We start from the raw sequence: 23100 nt of genomic DNA, 5'->3' as shown, positions 1-23100 counted from the left end.
CCATCGTGAAGTTCACAACCTTTATTCCCCATCATCACAACAAGCACGTCTTATCCCCAGTGTTAACAGCAGGGGACACACTTCACTCACCTCTTCAAAGACATAAAATGAATGAAATGACATGACATGAAATCATATCCAATTTCAGACACACTTAACACAATCAAACTGTTCAACTTATTTAGTCCCCCAAACTATTGTTTCCAAGTAACTTCTCTCATTCACATGGGGTCCCTGAACTGCGACTACTCCAGTCTAGGTAAAGCACATTTATTTAATGGGCATTTAAGTGTGAATGGGCTGCATACATTTTATGGTTGGTTTCATTTATCACTGTGTGGAGAGGAAGGAGGAGAGTGGGAGGGAGGTAATTTATGGTAGAGCCCAGAGGCCATCCCAGCTCCCATTAAGCATCTTTTAATTAACATGGGCTCAGTCTGCCCTGTACTGTGGCTGGCTGGCTTTGTGACTATTAAAACTGAGAACTATCAATGCCAACCAACACTGTCTAGAACTAACTTACCACAAGTAAGTCCTATATGTTATATGAATGGAACAGTACTGGAGGAGCATGGAAGGAGGCTCTGGCTGGGCAGCAGCCACGAATGATATTTTAGTCATAGGTAACTAACAGTTATTAACAAGAAGAAGACAATGACTTTACAAACGCTTCTTTCCAAGGACAGTCGAGCAAAAAGCAGTCATACGAGAAGCTGAAACAGCCTCCCAAAGCAATGGAATCTATTACAAGGCATCGTTATACAATTATAAGGGAGCAGGATTTCAATGTTATATTTTCAAAACAAGCACCATTAACACTTTCAAACATCCTCACACAGTTTCTCCATTATAACCTCACCTGCTTTGCCGTCCGTCTTGGGGTCCATGATGACGAACTCGGGGCGGAGCTTGCTGATTCGCCGGCCCTTGAGGATGGGCACTAAGCCCCCCAGGTACTCCAGATAGAGGGTGTAGCAGGGCCCACCCACCTCAGGGTTGTCCTCCGTACGCTTCATGGTGCAGTGCAGACGCTCGTTCCCCGCCGTCGGGTAACTCACAAAATCACGCATGTTGTTGGGGTCTGGGATAGGGGTCTGGGAGTAGAGAGTGAACGGAATGATGAGCATTCTAGCACATACAGTGAGGGAAAAAAGTATTTGATCCCCTGCTGATTTTGTAGTGGATGGGTATTCCAGCATGACAATGACCCAAAACACATGGCCAAGGCAACAAAGGAGTGGCTCAAGAAGAAGCACATTAAGGTCCTGGAGTGGCCTAGCCAGTCTCCAGACCTTAATCCCATAGAAAATCTGTGGAGGGAGCTGAAGGTTCGAGTTGCCAAACGTCAGCCTCGAAACCTTAATGACTTGAAGAAGATCTGAAAAGAGGAGTGGGACAAAATCCCTCCTGAGATGTGTGCAAACCTGGTGGCCAACTATAAGAAACGTCTGACCTCTGTGATTGCCAAAAAGGGTTTTGCCACCAAGTATTAAGTAATGTTTTGCAGAGGGGTCAAATACTTATTTCCCTCATTAAAATGCAAATCAATTTATAACATTTTTGACATGCGTTTTTCTGGATTTTTTTGTTTTTATTCTGTCTCTCACTGTTCAAGTAAACCTACCCTTAAAATTATAGACTGATAATTTCTTTGTCAGTGGACAAACATACAAAATTAGCAGGGGATCAAATACTTTTTTCCCCTCACTGTAATGGTTACCTTAAATGGATTAAACTCAAGTAGCAATTTTATCGCTTGTACAACAGATGAGACTGAGCCCCATCCTCATCTTAGCCTGCCAGGTGGAGAACAAACTTGACCTGAAACCAGAAACCTTCCTCACCCTCCTAGACATACATGGAGAGTAAAAAACATTAAGAACACCTGCTCTTTCCATGATATAGACTGACCAGGTGAATCCAGGTGAAAGCTACTGATGTCCCTTACTGATATAACTTGTTAAATTCACTTCCAATCAGTGTAGATAAAGGGGAGGAGACAGGTTAAAGAAGGATTTTTAAGCCTTGCGACAATTGAGACATGGATTGTGTATGTGTGCCAGTCAGAGAGTGAATGGGCAAGCAAAATATTGAAGTGCCTTTGAACTGGGTATGGAAGTGCCAGGCGCACCGGTTTGTGTCAAGAACTGCAACGCTGCTGGGTTTTTCACGCTCAACAGTCTCCCGTGTGTATTAAGAATGGTCCACCACCCAAAAGACATCCTGCCAACGCGTGTGGAACGCTTGACACCTTGTAGAGTCCATGTCCCAACGAATTGAGGCTGTTCTGAGGGCAAAAGGGGGGGGGGGTGTTGTGCAACTCAATATTAGAAAGGTCTTCCTAATGTTTGGTATACTCTCCTACCCCCTGTACCTTGATGGTGGTTGCGAAGGCAGTGGTGACGTAGGAACAGAGACGTGAGGGAATTGTGAGCTTGGCCACGTCCTTCTCCTCCCAGAGCGCCCCAGCGATGCACTGCTGGCACAGCAGCTGCAGGCTGGCCACTCGATGCTCCACCCGCACCACGTAGAGCACTGCGCCGCACGCCAAGAACAGACGGGAGTTCCGGTGACCCCAGCACAGTGTGGTGATGGGACGCTGGAGCGGAGGGGGATGATTATTCTATGGAACTTATAGCATATGATGTGCATTCTCAATATTATGTTTACTAATGTTTGTGTGTGTGGTCCTAAAGATGTGTTGTTTGCCGCAGGAGCTGGTGTAAGTGTGTGTGTTATTACTTGTGCAGGCGTGTCCAGTGTGTAGACGTGTTCTCCGCAGACGTTGTAGAACTTGACGATGGCGTTTCTGGTGAGAGGTGGACAGGAGGGGTCGGGGGATAGGATAGCCCTCTCCATCCCAGCCACGGCCAGGAGATCCCCCTGAGAACACCACTGGACCACCACATCTACCACACACAGAGTGAAAGAAGAGAGAGGGTGAGCATACATACACAGTTTACACACACGCGCACACACAAACCCCTTACCAGTTGAATGCACAGTAGACACAAATAATACTTTTTGTATTAAAATGGTTCTGAAATAATTTATGCAAATATGCAAATGAGGCAATAGCTCATTAAATACCTCAAATCAATTTTTCTGAACACTGGATGAAGTCAACCTAAATATTTTGGTTTCATTTTGATAAAACACTCCAGGACTGGACTTGTCTAGAGCAGATTGTGGATAAATACCTTGTAGTAAAATACATTTTTGGTGAATTTTTCCAAAGAAAATGTTATCTAGAATACATTTTTTACAACATATAAAAAATTCCCTCTGGGCAAGTCTGGATAATATATCTAAGGATAACCACACAACATTTGGTGAATGCAGATGCTATGCTTCTGAAGCTGAGAAAAATGAGTTGGTGTGTGGGAAGAGTCTGACTTTCGGGAAATGGCCGTTAAAGACAAGTACACTGAATTTAGACTACCAAACGCCAAATGCCTATTTAGACCCAATCACCATCTCTTCAAAGGAAGTTAATAAATATAGTCCAGTTTGTAACATTCTCTATGAAATGGGCTTTTAAATTATATTTAAGTTAATGTAGTGACCTTTGAAATGATTGATGTATGTCCATTTTAGTGGTTAAAATTCATTCAAATTATGATGACGCTAGTATGATAAACTAAAGAAAATATAAAACGTTTTTGATATTTTTATATGTTAACTTTTTTTAAAAGACTAATATCAATGTACCAAAATACCAACAAATCTGTGGTGCCTAGCCTTAAAGCGTCAATCAGCAGTAGAAATAATAACAATCTTATATTTGGGGTTCTGATGGGGTACGCTAAGCTCATGAGGCACTTAGAAGTTAAATTATTCAAGAATCAATGGATACATAACATTAAGTTAAAAAAAGCAACTGCTGATTGCCCCTTTAAGAACACCACTGACCTGTGTGTGAAATAGGCCTAGACAGTAGAAGAGAGACAGTGGGAATACACAGACTATCCCCCACCCAAAAGGAGTGAGAGGACTAAACACAAAAATTCAAAACACACATACCTTTGAGGCCAGTGCGGATGAGAGTGGGAGAGAGGTCATCATAGTTGTTCATCAGGCTGATGTCTCCAGAGGTGAAGCTAACCGTCAGCAGAGGCTTCAAACTGTGCACTGCGGAGAGAAAGACCACAACAAGACCAGGTCAGAGAGAAAGAGACCAAATTACAATCAGATAAAAAGAGAGAGAGAGGGCAACAGAGAGATACAAAACCAGTTCAACCATGATCCTATTCAAAAACCAGTGAACAGTTTTAGCGAATCTATTTCAGACAAACAATCCGACTAAGACAAATTACTCTTTCATTTATTTTCAGGAATTCAGACCAATTCCAAGCATTCCCTGTAATACAGTTGAAGTCGGAAATGTATATACACCTTAGCCAAATACATTTAAACTCAGTTTTTCACAATTCCTGACATTTAATCCTAGTAAACATTCCCTGTCTTAGTTCAGTTAGGATCACCACTTTATCTTAAGAATGTGAAATGTCAGATTAATAGTAGAGAGAATTATTTATTTCAGCTTTTATTTCTTTCATCACATTCGCAGTGGGTCAGAAGCTTACATACACTCAATTAGTATTTGGTAGCATTGCCTTTAAATTGTTTAACTTGGGTCAAACGTTTCAGGTAGCCTTCCACATGCTTCCCACAATAAGTTGGGTGAACTTTGACCCATTCCTCCTGACAGAGCTGGTGTAGCTGAGTCAGGTTTGTAGGCCTCCTTGCTCGCACATGCTTTTTCAGTTCTGCCCACACGTTTTCTATAGGATTGAGGTCAGGGCTGTGTGACAGCCACTCCAATACCTTGACTTTGTTGACCTTTAGCCATTTTGCCACAACTTTTGAAGTATGCTTGGGGTCATTGTCCATTTGGAAGATCCATTTGCGACCAAGCTTTAACTTCCTGACTGATGTCTTGAGATGTTGGTTCAATATATCCACATAATTTTCCTTCCTCATGATGCCATCTATTTTGTGAAGAGCATCAGTTCCTCCTGCAGCAAAGCTCCCCCACAGCATGATGCTTCCACCCCTGCGCTTCATGGTTGGGATGGTGTTCTTCGGCTTGCAAGCCACCCCCTTTTTCCTCCAAACATAACAATGGTCATTATGGCCAAACAGTTCTATTTTTGTTTCATCAGACCAGAGGACATTTCTCCAAAAAGTCAGATCTTTGTCCCCATGTGCAGTTGCAAACTTTTATGGCGGTTTTGGAGCAGTGGCTTCTTCCTTGCTGAGCGGCCTTTCAGGTTATGTCGATATAGGACTAGTTTTACTGTGGATATAGATACTTTTGTACCTGTTTCCTCCAGCATCTTCAAAAAAGGTCCTTTGCTGTTGTTCTGGGATTGATTTGCACCAATGTACGTTAATCTCTAGGAGACAGAATGCGTCTCCTTCCTGAGCGGTATGACGGCTGCGTGGTCCCATGGTGTTTATACTTGCATACTATTGTTTGTACAGATGAACGTGGTACCTTCAGGCATTTGGAAATTGCTCCCAAGAATGAACCAGACTTGTGGAGGTCTACAATTTTCTTTCTGAGGTCTTGGCTGATTTCTTTTGATTTTCCCATGATGTCAAGCAAAGAGGCACTGAGTTTGAAGGTAGGCCTTGAAATACATCCACAGGTACACCTCCAATTGACTCAAATTATGTCAATTAGCCTATCAGAAGCTTATAAAGCCATTACATCATTTTCTGGAATTTTCCAAGCTGTTTAAAGGCAGAGTCAACTTAGTGTATGTAAACTTCTGACCCACTGGAATTGTGATACAGTGAATTATAAGTGAAATAATCTGTCTGTAAACAATTGTTGGAAAAATGACTTGTGTCATGCACAAAGTAGAGTTTACAAACTATAGTTTGTTAACAAGAAATGTGTGGAGTGGTTGAAAAACTAGTGTATGTAAAACCTAAGTGTATGTAAACTTTCGACTTCAACTGTACATGCCAATAGAGGCTAATGTCATAGCAACCATGTCAGAGGATGGAGTGATCGATATGCATTTCCAAAGAGGCCATAAAAATTGATTGAGAGTGAGGGACACAGTGTGCGTGTGTGTGTGTAATGGGGAAGAGGTAGTGGGACACTGGGACATTTCTGTACCTTTGGCAGCTGGTCCTAGTGATTCATCTTGGGGTAGTGATTATTCACCTTGTCCTATTCAAAAGCACACAAAGACATGTATGCAGGCTCACACACACATCTCACCTTACCACCATCCATCTCCTCTCGCAGGACTATATATATATATATATATAACACACCTTCATAAAACACAGCCACTGCAGCTTTGTACACCAATGTCAACCTTGGGTCCCTCAAAGGGACTAGGGACTATCGTGACCCATTCTGTATTAATCCATGGTTTTATGTGCAAATATGATCAGTGATAAAGTTGTCAGGAAAAACTCCTGGCCCTAGTCTAGTGATAAGTGCTGATTATAGTATTAGTATTCTTTGCATATTGCTATGCTATGAAGCTGACCTGTCCTGTATTGTACAGTGTGTTATGTTGTTGGTTTGTGTGGTGTACTGGTGTACTGGTGTATTGTTCAGTTCTAAGGAACCCTTCAAAGTTATGATGTATCAAATATCATGTCAGTGTAATCTTGGCAGTCAGACGAGCAGCGTCTTGAAGCCTGGCATCTTCAACCAACGTCTTGAGAGAGTAGTCTGCCAGCTTGCCCGGCAACCTGCCCACCAACCTGCCATCCCTGTAGATCATTTCTCAGCACCAATCAATTACCACAGACTTTTTAAAAGAGTGAATTAGAGCATAATTACCATTCCAGCTAAGGCAAGCACTTCTGAGCTTTACTACACAATGACTGACCAGACTGTAAAAACATTACAGTGGGAGGCCAACCCAGGCCTAGCCATCAATGAAACCGTAGCAACTGATGAGATGCAGTTAAGAAAGAAAAAAACAGTGCCCATAAAATGGATGAATTCTTACTAAACCAAAGACCAGGGAAAATGCAGGAAACAGACAACAGGTTTGTGTAGCACAAGGGTATCTCTAACGAAGCCTATTAAAGCTTTTACATTACATATTTGCCCCTTGGTTAAACTGGTCACCTTGTAACTGTACAGTACTTATTCTAGGTCATTGGAGGGATGAGGGGAATTGGTAGTCAATAGTCATAGAATTAGGGTAGAATGATCATTCCAATTGAAGGCAACATTTAATTCTGTGACCCGACAGACATCCAGCGCATTCGGAAAGTATTCAGACCCCTTGACTTTTTCCACATTTTGAAATGTTACAGCCTTATTCTAAAATGGATCAAATAAAAAATGTCCTCATCAATCTACACACAATAACCCCATAATGACAAAGCAAAAACAGGTTTTTAGAATTGTTAGCTAATTTATTAAAAATGTAAAACAGAAATACCTTATTTACATAAGTATTCAGACAGTGGCATGGACTGGGAGACTAGTCAGGATCGATGGAAAGTGAACGGAGCAAAGTACCGAGAGATCCTTGATGAAAACCTGCTCCAGAGTGCTCAGGACCTCAGACTGGGGCGAAGGTTCACCTTCCAACAGGACAATGACCCTAAGCACACAGCCAAGACAACGCAGGAGTGGCTTTGGGACAAGTCTCTGAATGTCCTTGAGTGGCCCAGCCAGAGCCCGGACTCGAACCTGATTGAACATCTCTGGAGAGACCTAAAAATAGCTGTGTAGCGACGCTCCCCATCCAACCTGACAGAGCTTGAGAGGATCTGCAGAGAAGAATGGGAGAAACTCCATAAATACAGGTTTGCCAATCTTGTAGCGTCATACCCAAGAAGACTCGAGGCTGTAATCGCTTCCAAAAGGGTCTGAATACTTATGTAAATGTGATATTTCCGGGTTTTTTATACATTTGCAAAAATTCTAAAAACCTGTTTTTGCTTTGTCATTATGGGGTATTGTGTGTAAATTGATGAGGATTTTTTATAATTTTTAAAAATCCATTTTAGAATAAGGCTGCAAAGTAACAAAATGTGGAAAAATTCAAGTGGTCTGAATACTTTCTGAATGCACTGTATGATGGGGGCAGGTTTTTTGGAACCTCACTCAGAATTCCATTCATTTTTGATCGGGCTGCACTGGGCCATCATATTCCGTGGGCACATGTACTGCGAAATCACATGAAATCTGGAACCATATTATCCACTCCTCAGTTTCCATGACAAGGGCCCAGGCTGGCGGTCACTAGGGTGGCAGTGTGACGCACAACCAGGGGTCTGGAGACGTGTGCCTTTGACTGTGACAGCTGCTGTCGTCAGCAATTAGGACTTCCTGTGACAAAGTCAGCACAATGTCACACACATCCTCCCCGCGCCCACTGTGTCCTCTACTATCTTTTCTCTCTCTGACCACATCGGATTTAACCAATATTTTTGATAGATTTCTTGATCGTTTAAAAACGATCAAGAAATCTATCAAAAGATATTGGTTAAATCCGATGTGGTCAGAGAGAGAAAAGAGGCATTCACAGAAGGATGCTTCCCGTGTAGAGCATGTACCTCATGTAGCACCATAATGAAATGTTCTAACTTTGTATTCCCTCAGACTTCTATGTCCTATGAGATAAAGTAATGTATAACTTGCACTACTAAAATGAGTTATTTATATGTTACAGTGTTCTTGCAATATGATTTATATTGGAAAAACATCCCGTGCCTTGAAAGTACGCCTTGGAGAACATAAATCCACTATCAGACGTCAAGATATAACCTCGCCAGTTGCAAGACACTTTATAGAACAAAATCATTCTATTAATGAATTGCATTGCGTCGGGATCAAAAAAGTTCATCCGCCACACAGAGGTGAGTACAACAACAAATTACTCCAAAGAGAAGCCATGTGGATATATAAATTAAATTATGTGTCCCACACGGTTTAAACAAAGAAATAGATTTACCTCCTTCCTATAGGCCAAATTTAGACTGTACGTATCAGATTTTGCATATTGTTTGAGTTAGCCCCACATATTTATGAACGGTTGAGCCTGATGTCCTTTGTGGTAAGATATCTCATGAATTGATATCATGTATCCTAGTGAGCAGACACCTAAGGCAATTAAATAATGAATGGTTCACGCCTGATGCCCTCAATTGCTCTCCAATAACAAAATGAAGCTTTATGCAACATCTTTTTGACCTATCACACCTTTTGTTTGTCTGAATTCACAGGTTTTACGCACCACCCAAGCTTCTGGGAGAGTGCGATGGTCCCCTTTTGATTAGTACTTCTCTTAAATCATACACTGTTTTCCATTTCTCAAAACAGGGCACAGCAGGTCACTGGAGGAGGAGAGATGGGAGAGAGGATTTTTTTTGGGGAGAAATAGGAGGAGAGAAGTACCGAGGGAGACCCGGAACAGCTGGACCGAACACTTCCCTGGAATTCTGCTCCCAACATGCATTCATGTCTTATTATCTTATCATCGGACCTAAACCTATTACAGATTAAAATTGTATTCTACGACGCTGTGTACTAGTATTGCTGTCTTGATAGATTATAAATAGAGTTGAAGTCTGAAGTTTACATACACTTAGGTTGGAGTCATTAAAACTTGTTTTTCAACCACTCCACAAATATCTTGTTAACAAACTATAGTTTTGGAAAGTCGGTTAGGACATCTACTTTGTGCATGACACAAGTCATTTTTCCAACAATTGTTTACAGACAGATTATTTAACTTATAATTCACTGTATCACAATTCCAGTGGGTCAGAAGTTTACATACACTAAGTTGACTGTACCTATAAACAGCTTGGAAAATTCAGGAAAATTATGTCATGGCTTTAGAAGCTTCTGATAGGCTAATTGACATCATTTGAGTCAATTGGAGGTGTACCTGTGGATGTATTTCAAGGCCTACCTTCAAACTCAGTGCCTCTTTGCTTGACATCATGGGAAAATCAAAAGAAATCAGCCAAGAACTCTGAAAAAAAGATTGTACGCAAGTATAAACACCATGGGACCACACAGCCGTCATACCGCTCAAGAAGGAGAAGCGTTCTGTCTCCTAGAGATGAACGTACTTTAGTGTGAAAAGTGCAAATCAATCCCAGAACAGCAGCAAAGGACCTTGTGAAGATGATGGAGGAAACAGGTCCAAAAGTATCTATATCCACAGTAAAACGAGTCTTATATGTAACTTTTCAGGGAAGTTAGGAACCAATATACACAAGCAGTTAGGAAAGCAAAGGCTACATTTTTCTAACAGAAATTTGCATCCTGTAGCACTAACTCCAAAACGTTTTGGGACACTGTATAGTCCATGGAGAATAAGAGCACCTCCTCCCAGCTGCCCACTGCACTGAGGCTAGGAAACACTATCACCACCGATAAATCTACAATAATCGAGAATTTCAACAAGCAACAGGCCATCTATAAATCACTGCTAGGCAAATCCCCGCCTTATCTTAGCTCATTGGTCACCATAGTAACACCAACCCGTAGTATGCGCTCCAGCAGGTATATCTCACTGGTCATCCCCAAAGCCAACACCTCCTTTGGCCGCCATTCCTTCCAGTTCTCTGCTGCCAATGACTGGAACGAATTGCAAAAATCTCTGAAGCTGGAGACTCTTATCTCCCTCACTAACTTTAAGCATCAGTTGTCAGAGCACCTTACTGATCACTGCACCTGTACACAGCCCATCTGAAATTAGCCCACCCAACTACCTCATCCCCATATTGTTATTTATTTTGCACATTTGCACCCCAGTATCTCTATTTGCACATCATCTCTTGCACATCTATCATTCCAGTGTTAATACTAATTGTAATTATTTTGCACTATAGCCTATTTATTGCCTTACCTCCATAACTTGCTACATTTGCACACACTGTATATATATTTTCTGTTCTATTTTGCTTTATCTTGGCCAGATTGCAGTTGTAAATGAGAACTTGTTCTCAACTGGCTTACCTGGTTAAATAAAAGTGAAAGAAAAATAAAAGAATAATAATAACAATTATCGACATAAACTGAAAGGCCGCCATAAAAAAGCCAGACTACGGTTTGCAACTGCACATGGGGACAAAGATCATACTTTTTGGAGAAATGTCCTCTGGTCTGATGAAACAAAAATATAACTGTTTGGCCATAATGACCATCGTTATGTTTGGAGGAAACGCTTGCAAGCCGAAGAACACCATTACCAACCGTGAAGCACGGGGGTGGCAGCATCATGCTGTGGGGGTGCTTTGCTGCAGGAGGGACTGGTGCACTTCACAAAATAGATGGCATCATGAGTTTGGAAAATGATGTGGATATATTGAAGCAACATCTCAAGACATCAGTCAGGAAGTTAAAGCTTGGTCGCAAATAGGTCTTCCAAATGGAGAACGACCCCAAGCATACTTCCAAAGTTGTGGCAAAATAGCTTAAGGACAACAAAGTCAAGGTATTGGAGTGGCCATCACAAAGCCCTGACCTCAATCCTATAGAAACATTTTGGGCAGACCTGAAAAAGCGTGTGCGAGCAAGAAGGCCTACAAACCTGACTCAGTTACACCAGCCCTGTCAGGAGAAATGGGCCAAAATTCACCCAACTTATTGTGGGAAGCTTGTGGAAGGCTACCCGAAACGTTTGACCCAAGTTAAACAATTTAAAGGCAATGCTACCAAATACTAATTGAGTGTATATAAAGTTCTGACCCACTGGGAATGTGATGAAATAAATAAAAGCTGAAATAAATAATTCTCTCTACTATTATTCAGACATTTCACATTCTTAAGATAAAGTGGTGATCCTAACTGACCTAAGACGGGGAATGTTTACTAGGATTAAATGTCAGGAATTGTGAAAAACTGAGTTTAAATGTATTTGGCTAAGGTGTATGTAAACTTCCGACTTCAACTGTAGATCATGACCCTGATGAGAGAACAGGAGGACAGGAGATTGAGAGTAGAGCGCCTGCTGTGACACCGGGCTGTTAATGTAGCTTGCAGGGGGTTATAAACATCAGAGGATGCTGGAGGAAGGGGATTTGTACCTTTCAGGTTTGGGAAGGGGTTTTAACTATACATTGTTGGGTGGTTTAAGGCTGGTAAGTGACTGTTACTGTACCTGTGGATTGAGTAGGGGGAGTAATTGTACCTTTGGGAATGTGGGTTGGGTAGGGGCCTAAGGGGTGTAACTCAACCTTGCGATGGGGCGTAGGTTGGGTAAGAGTACTGTACCTTGTGGTGGTGTGTAGTCGTCCGAGTCGGTGTCGCTCTCGCTGCTGTCCTCCACCAGAAAGCTGGGGTAGTTCCATGACATGCTGACGATACCATCTGACTCGTGCAGTAGGATGTGGGCCAGCATGCGCCCGTGGCAGTCCATTACGATCACCTGGCCGTCCGCAGTTCCAAACAACACCTGCAGAGGGAGAGACATAACAACACAGTTACACACAACCAAGGAGAGTCACAAAGGGTTAAGTCATCTACTTGAAAGAATATATAAACGCAACATGTTGGTTCCATGTTTCATGAGCTAATTTAAAAAAAGCTTATTTCTCAAATTTTTTGCACAAATTTGTTTACATCCCTGTATTGAGCATTTCTCCTTTGCCAAGATAATCCATCTACCTGACAGGTGTGGCATATAAAATAAGCTGATTAAACAGCATGATCATTACACAGGTGCACCTTGTGCTGTGGACAATAAAAGGCCACTTTAAAATGTGCAGTTTGTCACAACACAATGCCACAGATGTCTCAAGTTTTGAGGGAGCGTGCAATTGTCATGTTGACTGCAAGAATGTCCACCAGAGCTGTTGCCAGAGAATTGAATGTTCATTTCTCTAACATAAGCCGCCTCCAACGCCATTTTAGAGAATTTGGCAGTAGGTCCAACCGGCCTCAAAACCGCAGACCACGTGTAACCATGCCAGCCCAGGACCTCCACCTCCGGCTTTTTAAACGTTTTAATTAATATTTTACTTTAGTTTATTTAGTAAATATTTTCTTAACTCTTTCTTGAACTGCATTGTTGGTTAAGGGCTTGTAAGTAAGCATTTCACTGTAAGGTCTACCTGTTGTATTCTGCGCATGTGACAAATAAAATGTGATATTAATATAAATAATTGAGTATAACATGTACATAATTAGAGTTATACAGCAAAAAAAAAGCCTATTGGGACAGATCAAAACATGAGTATTAACTCAAACACCGCCCCCATCAGACCAAGGCGTTCCAGATCAAAACAGCTTCTGTGCACCACCAGGTGAGTAGTAGAACTAGTTACCTGCTGGTCGTCGGGGGTCCAGATGCCACAGGTGATCTGGCTCTCCAGGTTGATCTCTGATGACCAGTGTCTCTGGCCGCTGACCGAGCCTACCAGGACAAAGCCATCGCGGTAGGAAATGAGAGCCTGGGCACCATCATGAGACCAGGTGAAGTCACTCACCTACAGGGGGAAGAAAGAAGGGGAGAGAGGACAGGTCAGATACTGTTCTCATCTGAGATTTTCCATTGAACATGCTTTTTAGCACAGGGCTGCATCTGAAATAGGACCCTTTTCCCTATATAGTGCAATACTTTTGACGAGAGCCAAATGGCCCCTAATTAGGGTGCCATTTCAGACACACATCAATCAGGACTAGGCTTAAACTGTGTCCAGGAAACTGGCACATAGTGTCTCTCACCTGAGCCCCGCGGTCATTGACCAGCTCCACTGACCAGCGTCCCTCGTATTGGATCCACACAAAGATCCCTCCGTCTGTGTCACAGGTGGCAAGCTTCTGAAAAGGCTCATTCCATCGCACCAGCACTACCTAGACACACACACACACACACGACAGGAGAACTCAGAATAACATGAGCACAATATCGCCAGAGAGCCAAATTCAGACACAGATTTTCTTCCAATCAGAAAGCGGGTTAGCCTAATTTCAATAGTGACATAAAACAAGTCTTAATATCCTGATTGTCTTAGATAATGAGTTTCTATCAATTCCTACTTCCTTTCATCATGCTGAGCCACTCAGGAGCAGAGGAGAGCACACCAAGGCAGAACAACTTCAGTGTCTGTGTCTGTCTGCTCTCTTTAACACACTGCAAAAAGCTAACAAGCCATAGTCATAACTGAGCACTAAGTGACGGGAAACTTTTGCACCCCACCTGCCCCCCTCCAAAACACCACTCAATCTGGAGAGAGGGCTGGGGGTTAGGGGGTGATAATGATGATGGAGTGGGACCTGATTGGCAACTTTGGCTGAAGAGCTCACAAAGAGGGGGAAGAGTGTGAGGGAGGTGGAGAGAGAAAGACACAGAGAGGAGTGAGAAAAAGAGGGACACAGATGGAGCAAGTATGAGAGAGGAAGTAGAAGTGACTAGGAGGTGCAGCTTGATGACCACACAGAGCCAAACAGCATGCTCCCACTGAAAGCAGAGTTTCACAGTTTTACACTCCCCTACGCATTTATTTGGACAGTGAAGACGCAACTATTAATTTTGCTCTATACTCCAGCATTTTGGATTTGAGATTAAATGTTTCATATTAGGTGACCGTACACAATGCCACCTTTTGTTTGAGAGTATTTTCATACTACGGTTTTACCGTTTAGAAATGAAAGCACTTCATGTATCAAGTCTCCCCATTTGAAGGTCTCATAAGTATTTGGACAAATTCACTTACAGTGCATTCAGAAAGTATTCAGACCCATTCACTATTTCCACATTTTGTTACATTATAGCCTTATTCTAACATTTATACAATTATTGTTTTCCTCATCAATCTACACAGGATAAACCATTATACCAAAGTGAAAACAGGTTTATAGAATTTTTTGCAAATGTATTAAAAATAACAAAATGAAATACATTATTTACATAAGTATTCAGAGCCTTTGATATGAGACTCGAAATTGAGCTCAGGTGCATCCTGTTTCCATTGATCATCCTTGAGATGTTTCTACAACTTAATTGGAGTCCACCTGTGGTCAATTCAATTGACTGGACATGATTTGGAAAGGAACACACCTGCCTATAAGGTCACACAGTTGAAAGTGCATGTCTGAGCAAAAACCAAGACACATTGCCCGTAGAGCTCAGAGACAGGATTGTGTCGAGGCACAGACCTGGGGAAGGGTACCAAAACATTTCTGTAGCATTAAAGGTCCCCAAGAACACAGTGGCCTCAATCATTCTTAAATGGAAGAAGTTTGGAACCACCATGACTCTTCCTAGAGCTGGCTGCCCAGCCAAACTAAGCAATCGGGGGAGAAGGGCCTTGGTCTGGGATTTGACCAAGAACCCAATGGTCACTCTGACAGAGCTCCAGAGTTCCTCTGTGGAGATGGGAGAACCTTCCAGAAGGACAACCATCTCTGCAGCACTCCACCAATCAGGCCTTTATGGTAGAGTGGCCAGACGGAAGCCACTCCTCAGTAAAAGGCACATGACAGGCCGCTTGGAGTTTGCCAAAAGGCAAACAAGATTCTCTGGTCTGATGAAACCAAGATTGAACTCTTTGGCCTGAATGCCAAGCGTCACGTCTGGAGGAAACCTGGCACCATCCGTAAAGTGAACCATGGTGGTGGCAGCATCATGCCGGTTCATCTTCAACAGGACAACGACCCTAAGCACACAGCCAACACAACGCAGGAGTGGCTTTGGGACAAGTCTCTGAATGTCCTTGAGAGGCCCAGCCAGAGCCCGGACTTGAACCCGATCGAACATCTCTGGAGAGAACTGAAAATAGCTGTGCAGCGATTTTCCCCATCCAACCTGACAGAGCATGAGAGGATCTGCAGAGAAGAATGGGAGAAACTCCCCAAATACAGATGTGCCAAGCTTGTAGCATCATAACCAAGAAGACTTGAGGCTGTAAACGCTGCCAAAGGTGCTTCAACAAAGTCCTGAATAAAGTGTCTGAATACTTATGTAAATACAATATTTCAGTTGTTTTATTTTACAAAAAAAAATTACAAACCAGTTTTTGCTTTGTCATTATGGGGTATTGTGTGAAGATTGATGAAGAAAAAAACTATTTCATCCATTTTAGAATAAGGTTGTCACGTACCAAAATGTGGAAAAAATTCAAGGGGTCTGAACACTTTCCGAATGCACGAATAACCTACCAACAGGATATTAAAACTGTAATATCTTATGTTACACAGAGTCGTGGCTGAACGACGACATGGATAACATACAGCTGGCGGGATATACGCTACATCGGCAAGATAGAACAGCCGCCTCCGGTAAGACAAGGGGTGGCGGTCTGTGTATATTTGTAAACAACAGCTGGTGCACGAAATCTAATATTAACCTCTTAAGGATCGGACCCTTTTTTTCAATTTTCGCTTGAAATGACATACCCAAATCTAACTGCCTGTAGCTCAGGACCTGAAGCAAGGATATGCATATTCTTGATACCATTTGAAAGGAAACACTTTGAAGTTTGTGGAAATGTGAAATTAATGTAGGAGAATATAACACATTAGATCTGGTAAAAGATAATACAAAAAAATTAAAATGTGTTTATTTAACATTTTTTATCATCTTTGAAATGCAAGAGAAAGGCCACAATATAATATTGCAGTTTAGGCGCAATTTAGATTTTGGCCACTAGATGGCAGCTGTGTGTGTGCAAAGTTTCAGATTGATCCAGTGAAGCATTGCAATACTGGACTATTTTGTACCAAGTCTGCCCAAATGTGCTGAATTGGTCAATTGATACATATTCAAGAACATATTTGTATTTTGTATTTGTATTTATTAAGGATCCCCATTAGCAGATGCCAAGGCAGCAGCTACTCTCCCTGGGGTCCTGCAACATTAAGGCAGTTATATACAATTTAAAATAGTACATGACAAATTACCCAATACATTTAGTGTGTTCCCTCAGGCCACTACTCCAATATCACATTTTTACAATACAACATCCATGTGAACGTGTGTGTAGAGTGAGTGTCTATATGTATGTATGTGTATGTACCTGTGTGTGTGTCTCTTCACAGTCCCCGCTGTTCCACAAGGTGTATTTCACAAAAACAAGCAGTGATGAAGTCAATCTCATAACTATAGAGAACATACAAAAATGATATGGTAATACAAAATGTAAGTCTACACACTCCCAGGAATGTCATACATGATGGATCATTAGCTTATACACTAACTTTCACACATCTAGATGGCCGGGCGAGGTGGGTGTAGAGCCAGAAACAGCAAGGGTTCAAACTGTAGAACCTCGTTCCTACATTTTAATATAAAAATTGATTTTATCAAACAAAACTATGCTACATTTTATCTCTGGGACCCTCAGGATGACAAATCAGAGCAAGATGACTGAATGTAAGTACATTATTCACCAGAGGTGAATGTATCAAACCAGTTGCTGTGATAGTTTTTGTTGTTGTTGTGCACTCTCCTCAAACAATAGCATGGTATTTTTTCACTATATTTGATCCCCTGCTGATTTTGTACGTTTGCCCACTGACAAAGACATGATCAGTCTATCATTTTAATGGTAGGTTTATTTGAACAGTGAGAGACAGAATAACAACAAAAAAATCCTGAAAAATGCATGTCAAAAATGTTATAAATTGATTTGCATTTTAATGAGGGAAATAAGTATTTGACCACTCTGCAAAACATGACTTAGTACTTGGTGGAAAAACCATTGTTGGCAATCACAGAGGTCAGACGTTTCTTGTAGTTGGCCACCAGGTTTGCACACATCTCAGGAGGGATTTTGTCCCACTCCTCTTTGCAGATCTTCTCCAAGTCATTAAGGTTTCGAGGCTGACGTTTGGCAACTCGAACCTTCAGCTCCCTCCACAGATTTTCTATGGGATTAAGGTCTGGAGACTGGCTAGGCCACTCCAGGACCTTAATGTGCTTATTCTTAAGCCACTCCTTTGTTGCCTTGGCCGTGTGTTTTGGGTCATTGTCATGCTGGAATACCCATTCACGACCCATTTTCAATGCCCTGGCTGAGGGAAGGAGGTTCTCACCCAAGATTTGACGGTACATGGCCCCGTCCATCATCCCTTTGATGCGGTGAAGTTGTCCTGTCCCCTTAGCAGAAAAACACCCCCAAAGCATAATGTTTCCACCTCCATGTTTGACGGTGGGGATGGGGTTCCTGGGGTCATAGGCAGCATTCCTCCTCCTCCAAACACGGCGAGTTGAGTTGATGCCAAAGAGCTCCATTTTGGTCTCATCTGACGACAACACTTTCACCAAGTTCTCCTCTGAATCATTCAGATGTTCATTGGCAAACTTCAGACAGGCCTGTATATGTGCTTTCTTGAGCAGGGGAACTTGCGGGCGCTGCAGGATTTCAGTCCTTCACGGCGTAGTGTGTTACCAATTGTTTTCTTGGTGACTATGGTCCCAGCTGCCTTGAGATCATTGACAAGATCCTCCCGTGTAGTTCTGGGCTGATTCCTCACCGTTCTCATGATCATTGCATGGAGCCCCAGGCCGAGGGAGATTGACAGTTATTTTGTGTTTCTTCCATTTGCGAATAATCGCACCAACTGTTGTCACCTTCTCACCAAGCTGCTTGGCGATGGTCTTGTAGCCCATTCCAGCATTGTGTAGGTCTACAATCTTGTCCCTGACATCCTTGGAGAGCTCTTTGGTCTTGGTCATGGTGGAGAGTTTGTAATCTGATTGATTGATTGCTTTTGTGGACAGGTGTCTTTTTATACAGGTAACAAGCTGAGATTAGGAGCACTCCCTTTAAGAGTGTGCTCCTAATCTCAGCTCGTTACCTGTATAAAAGACACCTTGGAGCCAGAAATCTTTCTGATTGAGAGGGGGTCAAATACTTATTTCCCTCATTAAAATGCAAATCAATGTATAACATTTTTGACATGCGTTTTTCTGGATTTTTGTTGTTGTTATTCTGTCGCTCACTGTTCAAATAAACCTACCATTCAAATTATAGACTGATCATTTCTTTGTCAGTGGGCAAATGTACAAAATCAGCAGAGGATCAAATACTTTTTTCCCCTCACTGTAGTTACTGTAAATTGGACAGTGCAGTTATATTAACAAGAATTTAAGCTTTCTGCCCATATAAGACACGTCTATGTCCTGGAAAGTTTGCTGTTATTTACAACAGTCATGCTTATCACATTAGCGCACGTTAGCTAAACCGTCCAGTATACGGGACACCGATCCCGTAGAGGTTAAGGAAGTCTCAAGGTTTTGCTCGCCTGAGGTAGAGTATCTCATAATAAGCTGCAGACAACACTATTTACCAAGAGAGTTTTCATCTATATTTTTTGTAGCTGTCTATTTACCACCACAAACCGAGGCTGGCACTAAGACCATACTCAATGAGCTGTATAAGTCCATAAGCAAACAGGAAAACGCTCATCCAGATGCAGTGCTCATAGTGGCCGAGGACTTTAATCAGTTTAACCTAATTTCTACCAGCATGTTAAATGTGCAACCAGAGAAAAAACTAAACTCTAGACCACCTTTACTCCACACACAAAGCTCTCCCTCACCCTCCATTTGGCATAGCTGACCATAATTATATCCTCCTGATTCCTTCTTAAAAGCAAAAACTAAAGCAGGAAGCACCCGTGACTCGGTCATTGAAGAAGTGGTCAGATGACGCAGATGCTAAGCTACAGGACTGTTTTGCTAGGACAGACAGGAATGTGTTCCGTGAGTCTTCCGATGGCATTGAGGAGTACACCACATCAGTCACTGGCTTCATCAATAAGTGCATCGATGACGTCGTGCCCACAGTGACCGTACGTAAATACCCCAACCAGAAGCCATGGATTACAGGCAACATCCACACTGAGCTAAAGGGTAGAGCCGTCGCATTCAAGGAGCGGGACTCTAACCCGGACGCTTATAAGAAATCCCGCTATGCCCTCCGACGAACCATCAAACAGGCAAAGCATCAGCACAGGACTACGATTTAATCGTACTACACCGGCACCAAAGCCCATCGGATGTGGCAGGGCTTGCAAACTATTACAGACTACAAAGGGAAGCACAACCGCGAGCTGCCCAGTGACACGAGCCTACCAGATGAGCTAAATTATTTATATGCTCGCTTGGAGGCAAGCAACACTGAAGCATGCATGAGAGCATCAGCTGTTCCGGACGACTGTGTGATCACGCTCTCCGTAGCTGATGTGAGTAAGACCTTTAAACAGGTCAACATTCACAAGGCTGCAGGGCCAGATGGATTACCAGGACGTGTACTCCGAGAATGCGCTGTGTCGTCACTGACATTTTCAACCTGTCCCTGACTGAGTCTGTAATACCAACATGTTTGAAGCAGACCACCATAGTCCCTGTGCCCAAGAACACTAAGATAACCTGCCTAAATAACTACCGACCCGTAGCACTCACGTCTGTAGCCATGAAGTGCTTTGAAAGGCTGGTCATGGCTCACATCAACACCATTATCCCAGAAACCCTAGACCCACTCCAACTTGCATCCCGCCCCAACAGATCCACAGATGATACAATCTCTATTGCAGTCCACACTGTCCTTTCCCACTCTGACGAAAAGGAACACCTACGTGAGAATGCTGTTCATTGACTACAGCTCAGCGTTCAACACCATAGTGCCCTCAAAGCTCATCCCTAAACTAAGGACCCTGGGACTAAACACCTCCCTTTGCAACTGGATCGTGGACTTCCTGACGGGCCGCCCCAAGGTGGTAAGAGTAGTTAACAACACATCTGCCACACTGATCCTCAACACAGGGGCCCCTCAGGGGTGCATGCTCAGTCCCCTCCTGTAATCCCTGTTCACCCATGACTGCATTGCCAGGAACGACTCCAACACCATCATTAAGTTTGCCGACGACACAACGGCGGTAGGTCTGATCACCGACAATGATGAGACAGCCTATAGGGAGGTCATCAGAGAACTGGCAGTGTGGTGCCATGATAACAACCTCTCGAGCAGGTTGAGAGCTTCACGTTCCTTGGTGTCCACATCACCAACAAACTATCATGGTCCAAACACACCAAGACAGTCGTGAAGAGGGCACGACAAAGCCTATTCCCCCTCAGGAGACTGAAAATATTTGGCATGGGTCCTCAGATCCTCAAAAAGTTATACAGCTGCACCATCGAGAGCATCCTGACTGGTTGCATCACTGCCTGGTATGGCAACTGCTCGGCCTCTTACCGCAAGGCACTACAGAGGGTAGTGCGTACGGCCCAGTACATCACTGGGGCCAAGCCTCCTGCCATCCAGGACCTCTATACCAGGCGGAGTCAGAGGAAGGCCGTAAAAATTGTCAAAGACTCCAGCCACCCTAGTAATAGACTGTTCTCTCTGCTACCGAATGGCAAGCGGTACCGGAGCGCCAAGTCTTCTTAACAGCTTCTACCACCAAGCCTTAAGACTCCTGAACAGCTAATCAAATGGCTACCCAGACTATTTGCCTTGTGATTTGCATTGTTGTGGACTTAGAACATCCATTGTTTTGATATTAAGTATTGTTTTTTCAAATTCTGCCCTCTAGAGGATTTCACAGGAAAGAACACATGGCACTTTGAAGTCCGCAATAAATACATTTTGCACTTTATATTAACAGTCTCTTTTCTTTGGTGTTACAGTAAATCTATCCAAATCCATGTAAGAACACAAGGGCATGCTAATTTAAAATATGGCTAGTCATTATTAGCCTGGTTCTGTATGGAATGCAGGCACATTATGGGACACAGGCCAGGTCATTATGAATGATATACATATTCTTTTTTAAATATTGGTGCAACAAAATCATGTGCTGGTGCCACCAACTGAAAAGTTGGTATCACCAGTGCCACCAGTGGAAAAAGTTAGTGTAGTACCCTGAGTGTTCTATGTTAAGGTTATGTAAAATATGTTGCAAGCTAATGCATTTAATGTAAACACGAGTCGTCTCTTGCTAAAGCTAGCTTTAACCAAATTTCTATGTAGCTAAATAATACAAAACACAGATTAACAGTTTCAAGTGGTTTACTGACAATAATGCAATTTTAAAACAAAATCAGATGTTCAGATCTACAAATGTTTGACATATAACATTAGTTACAGAGTGTAGTCGTGATCCAGCAAAGTCCAGGATAGATGAGCAGACGACATGTTGATGACACAATTTACTCTAAAAAGGTCAAACGTAATACAAAAGCACGGGAGTGTGCAGTGCTTCTCAAAATGTTAAATGTACGCATTCTCCACACTCTCGTCCTAATAATAACGTACTGAAGAGAATGCCCTCGAAGAACGCACTCGGAGCATGGAAGTGTGGCGTACGGTAGTATGCATATTGAGAAACACCCTGGGATTTGGCAGTGTTAAAACACTGGGATTTGGGTCCGGAGCGTTCATCCCTGTGGGCTTCCGCTTCAAGATCAGATCCTGAGGTAACTGCACCTTAGTCTTCTGTTCTGTCTCCCTCTCCGGTGGCTTCTAACTTGGTTTCAGATATTCAGTGTTGCCCCTCCATCAGGTGCAATGGATTCTACAGCTGGCTAGGGTCCATCAAGTCTCACCACCCATCGCTCCTCTGGGGTCTGCGAGGCCACTCGAGGCAAAAGAGCGGCCGCACCTCCTCAGCCTTTGCACCAGCTGTTGTCGTCAGCAGCTCTATGGTGAGAAACATCTCGGTTCCTGGGGCAAAAACCCTGTGCTACCCTGGAGCACAAGTACAGGACATTACAAGGCTGCTTCCTACCTTTCTACTGCACGACAGATGCCGGGTGCTGACGCTGTCGTAGTCCATGTGGGGTCAAAAGAAATTAGTGGGGCTAGTTCGGAATTGCTGTAAATTGATTTTAAAAGAACTGATTATAGCTCTGAAAGTTTCCAAAAAGTAGCCAATTATTTCAGATTAAGCAAGCTACTGGCATTACACACCTGGCTAAAAGATTACTGTAGCTCTGTTGGTATTACTTTTATAGATAACTTTGACACCTTCTGGAAACAGAAGATGCTCTACAGGAATGACAAAGTCCATCCAAATAATCTTGGCTCCTGGACTCTGTCCGAGCATTTCAAATACAAATACAAATACAAATGCCTCTGTCGATCCTATAGCTATTGTATGCAGTAATCATGTCTAATGGCGCCGACAGACATGGCAGCTCTGCT

The 23100-nt window shown here is 42.8% G+C and overlaps 1 protein-coding gene across 1 annotated transcript in view; it reads right to left on the bottom strand.

The window, feature by feature from the left end:
* Positions 1 to 23100, bottom strand: part of LOC121552615 (tubby-related protein 4-like) — a 75585-nt gene that overhangs the window by 18425 nt on the left and 34060 nt on the right. The window contains exons 3-9 of the mRNA XM_041865580.2: positions 13676 to 13804; positions 13276 to 13437; positions 12224 to 12404; positions 4024 to 4131; positions 2743 to 2909; positions 2375 to 2599; positions 860 to 1094 (exon numbers count right to left, since the gene is read on the bottom strand). Coding sequence (XP_041721514.2) covers positions 860 to 1094; positions 2375 to 2599; positions 2743 to 2909; positions 4024 to 4131; positions 12224 to 12404; positions 13276 to 13437; positions 13676 to 13804 — 1207 coding nt within the window. The remainder of the gene's footprint in view (positions 1 to 859; positions 1095 to 2374; positions 2600 to 2742; positions 2910 to 4023; positions 4132 to 12223; positions 12405 to 13275; positions 13438 to 13675; positions 13805 to 23100) is intronic.

This window comes from Coregonus clupeaformis, chromosome 36 (assembly GCF_020615455.1).
Source record: "Coregonus clupeaformis isolate EN_2021a chromosome 36, ASM2061545v1, whole genome shotgun sequence".
Lineage (NCBI taxonomy): Eukaryota > Metazoa > Chordata > Actinopteri > Salmoniformes > Salmonidae > Coregonus > Coregonus clupeaformis.
This window is presented reverse-complemented; position numbering and strand designations above follow the sequence as displayed.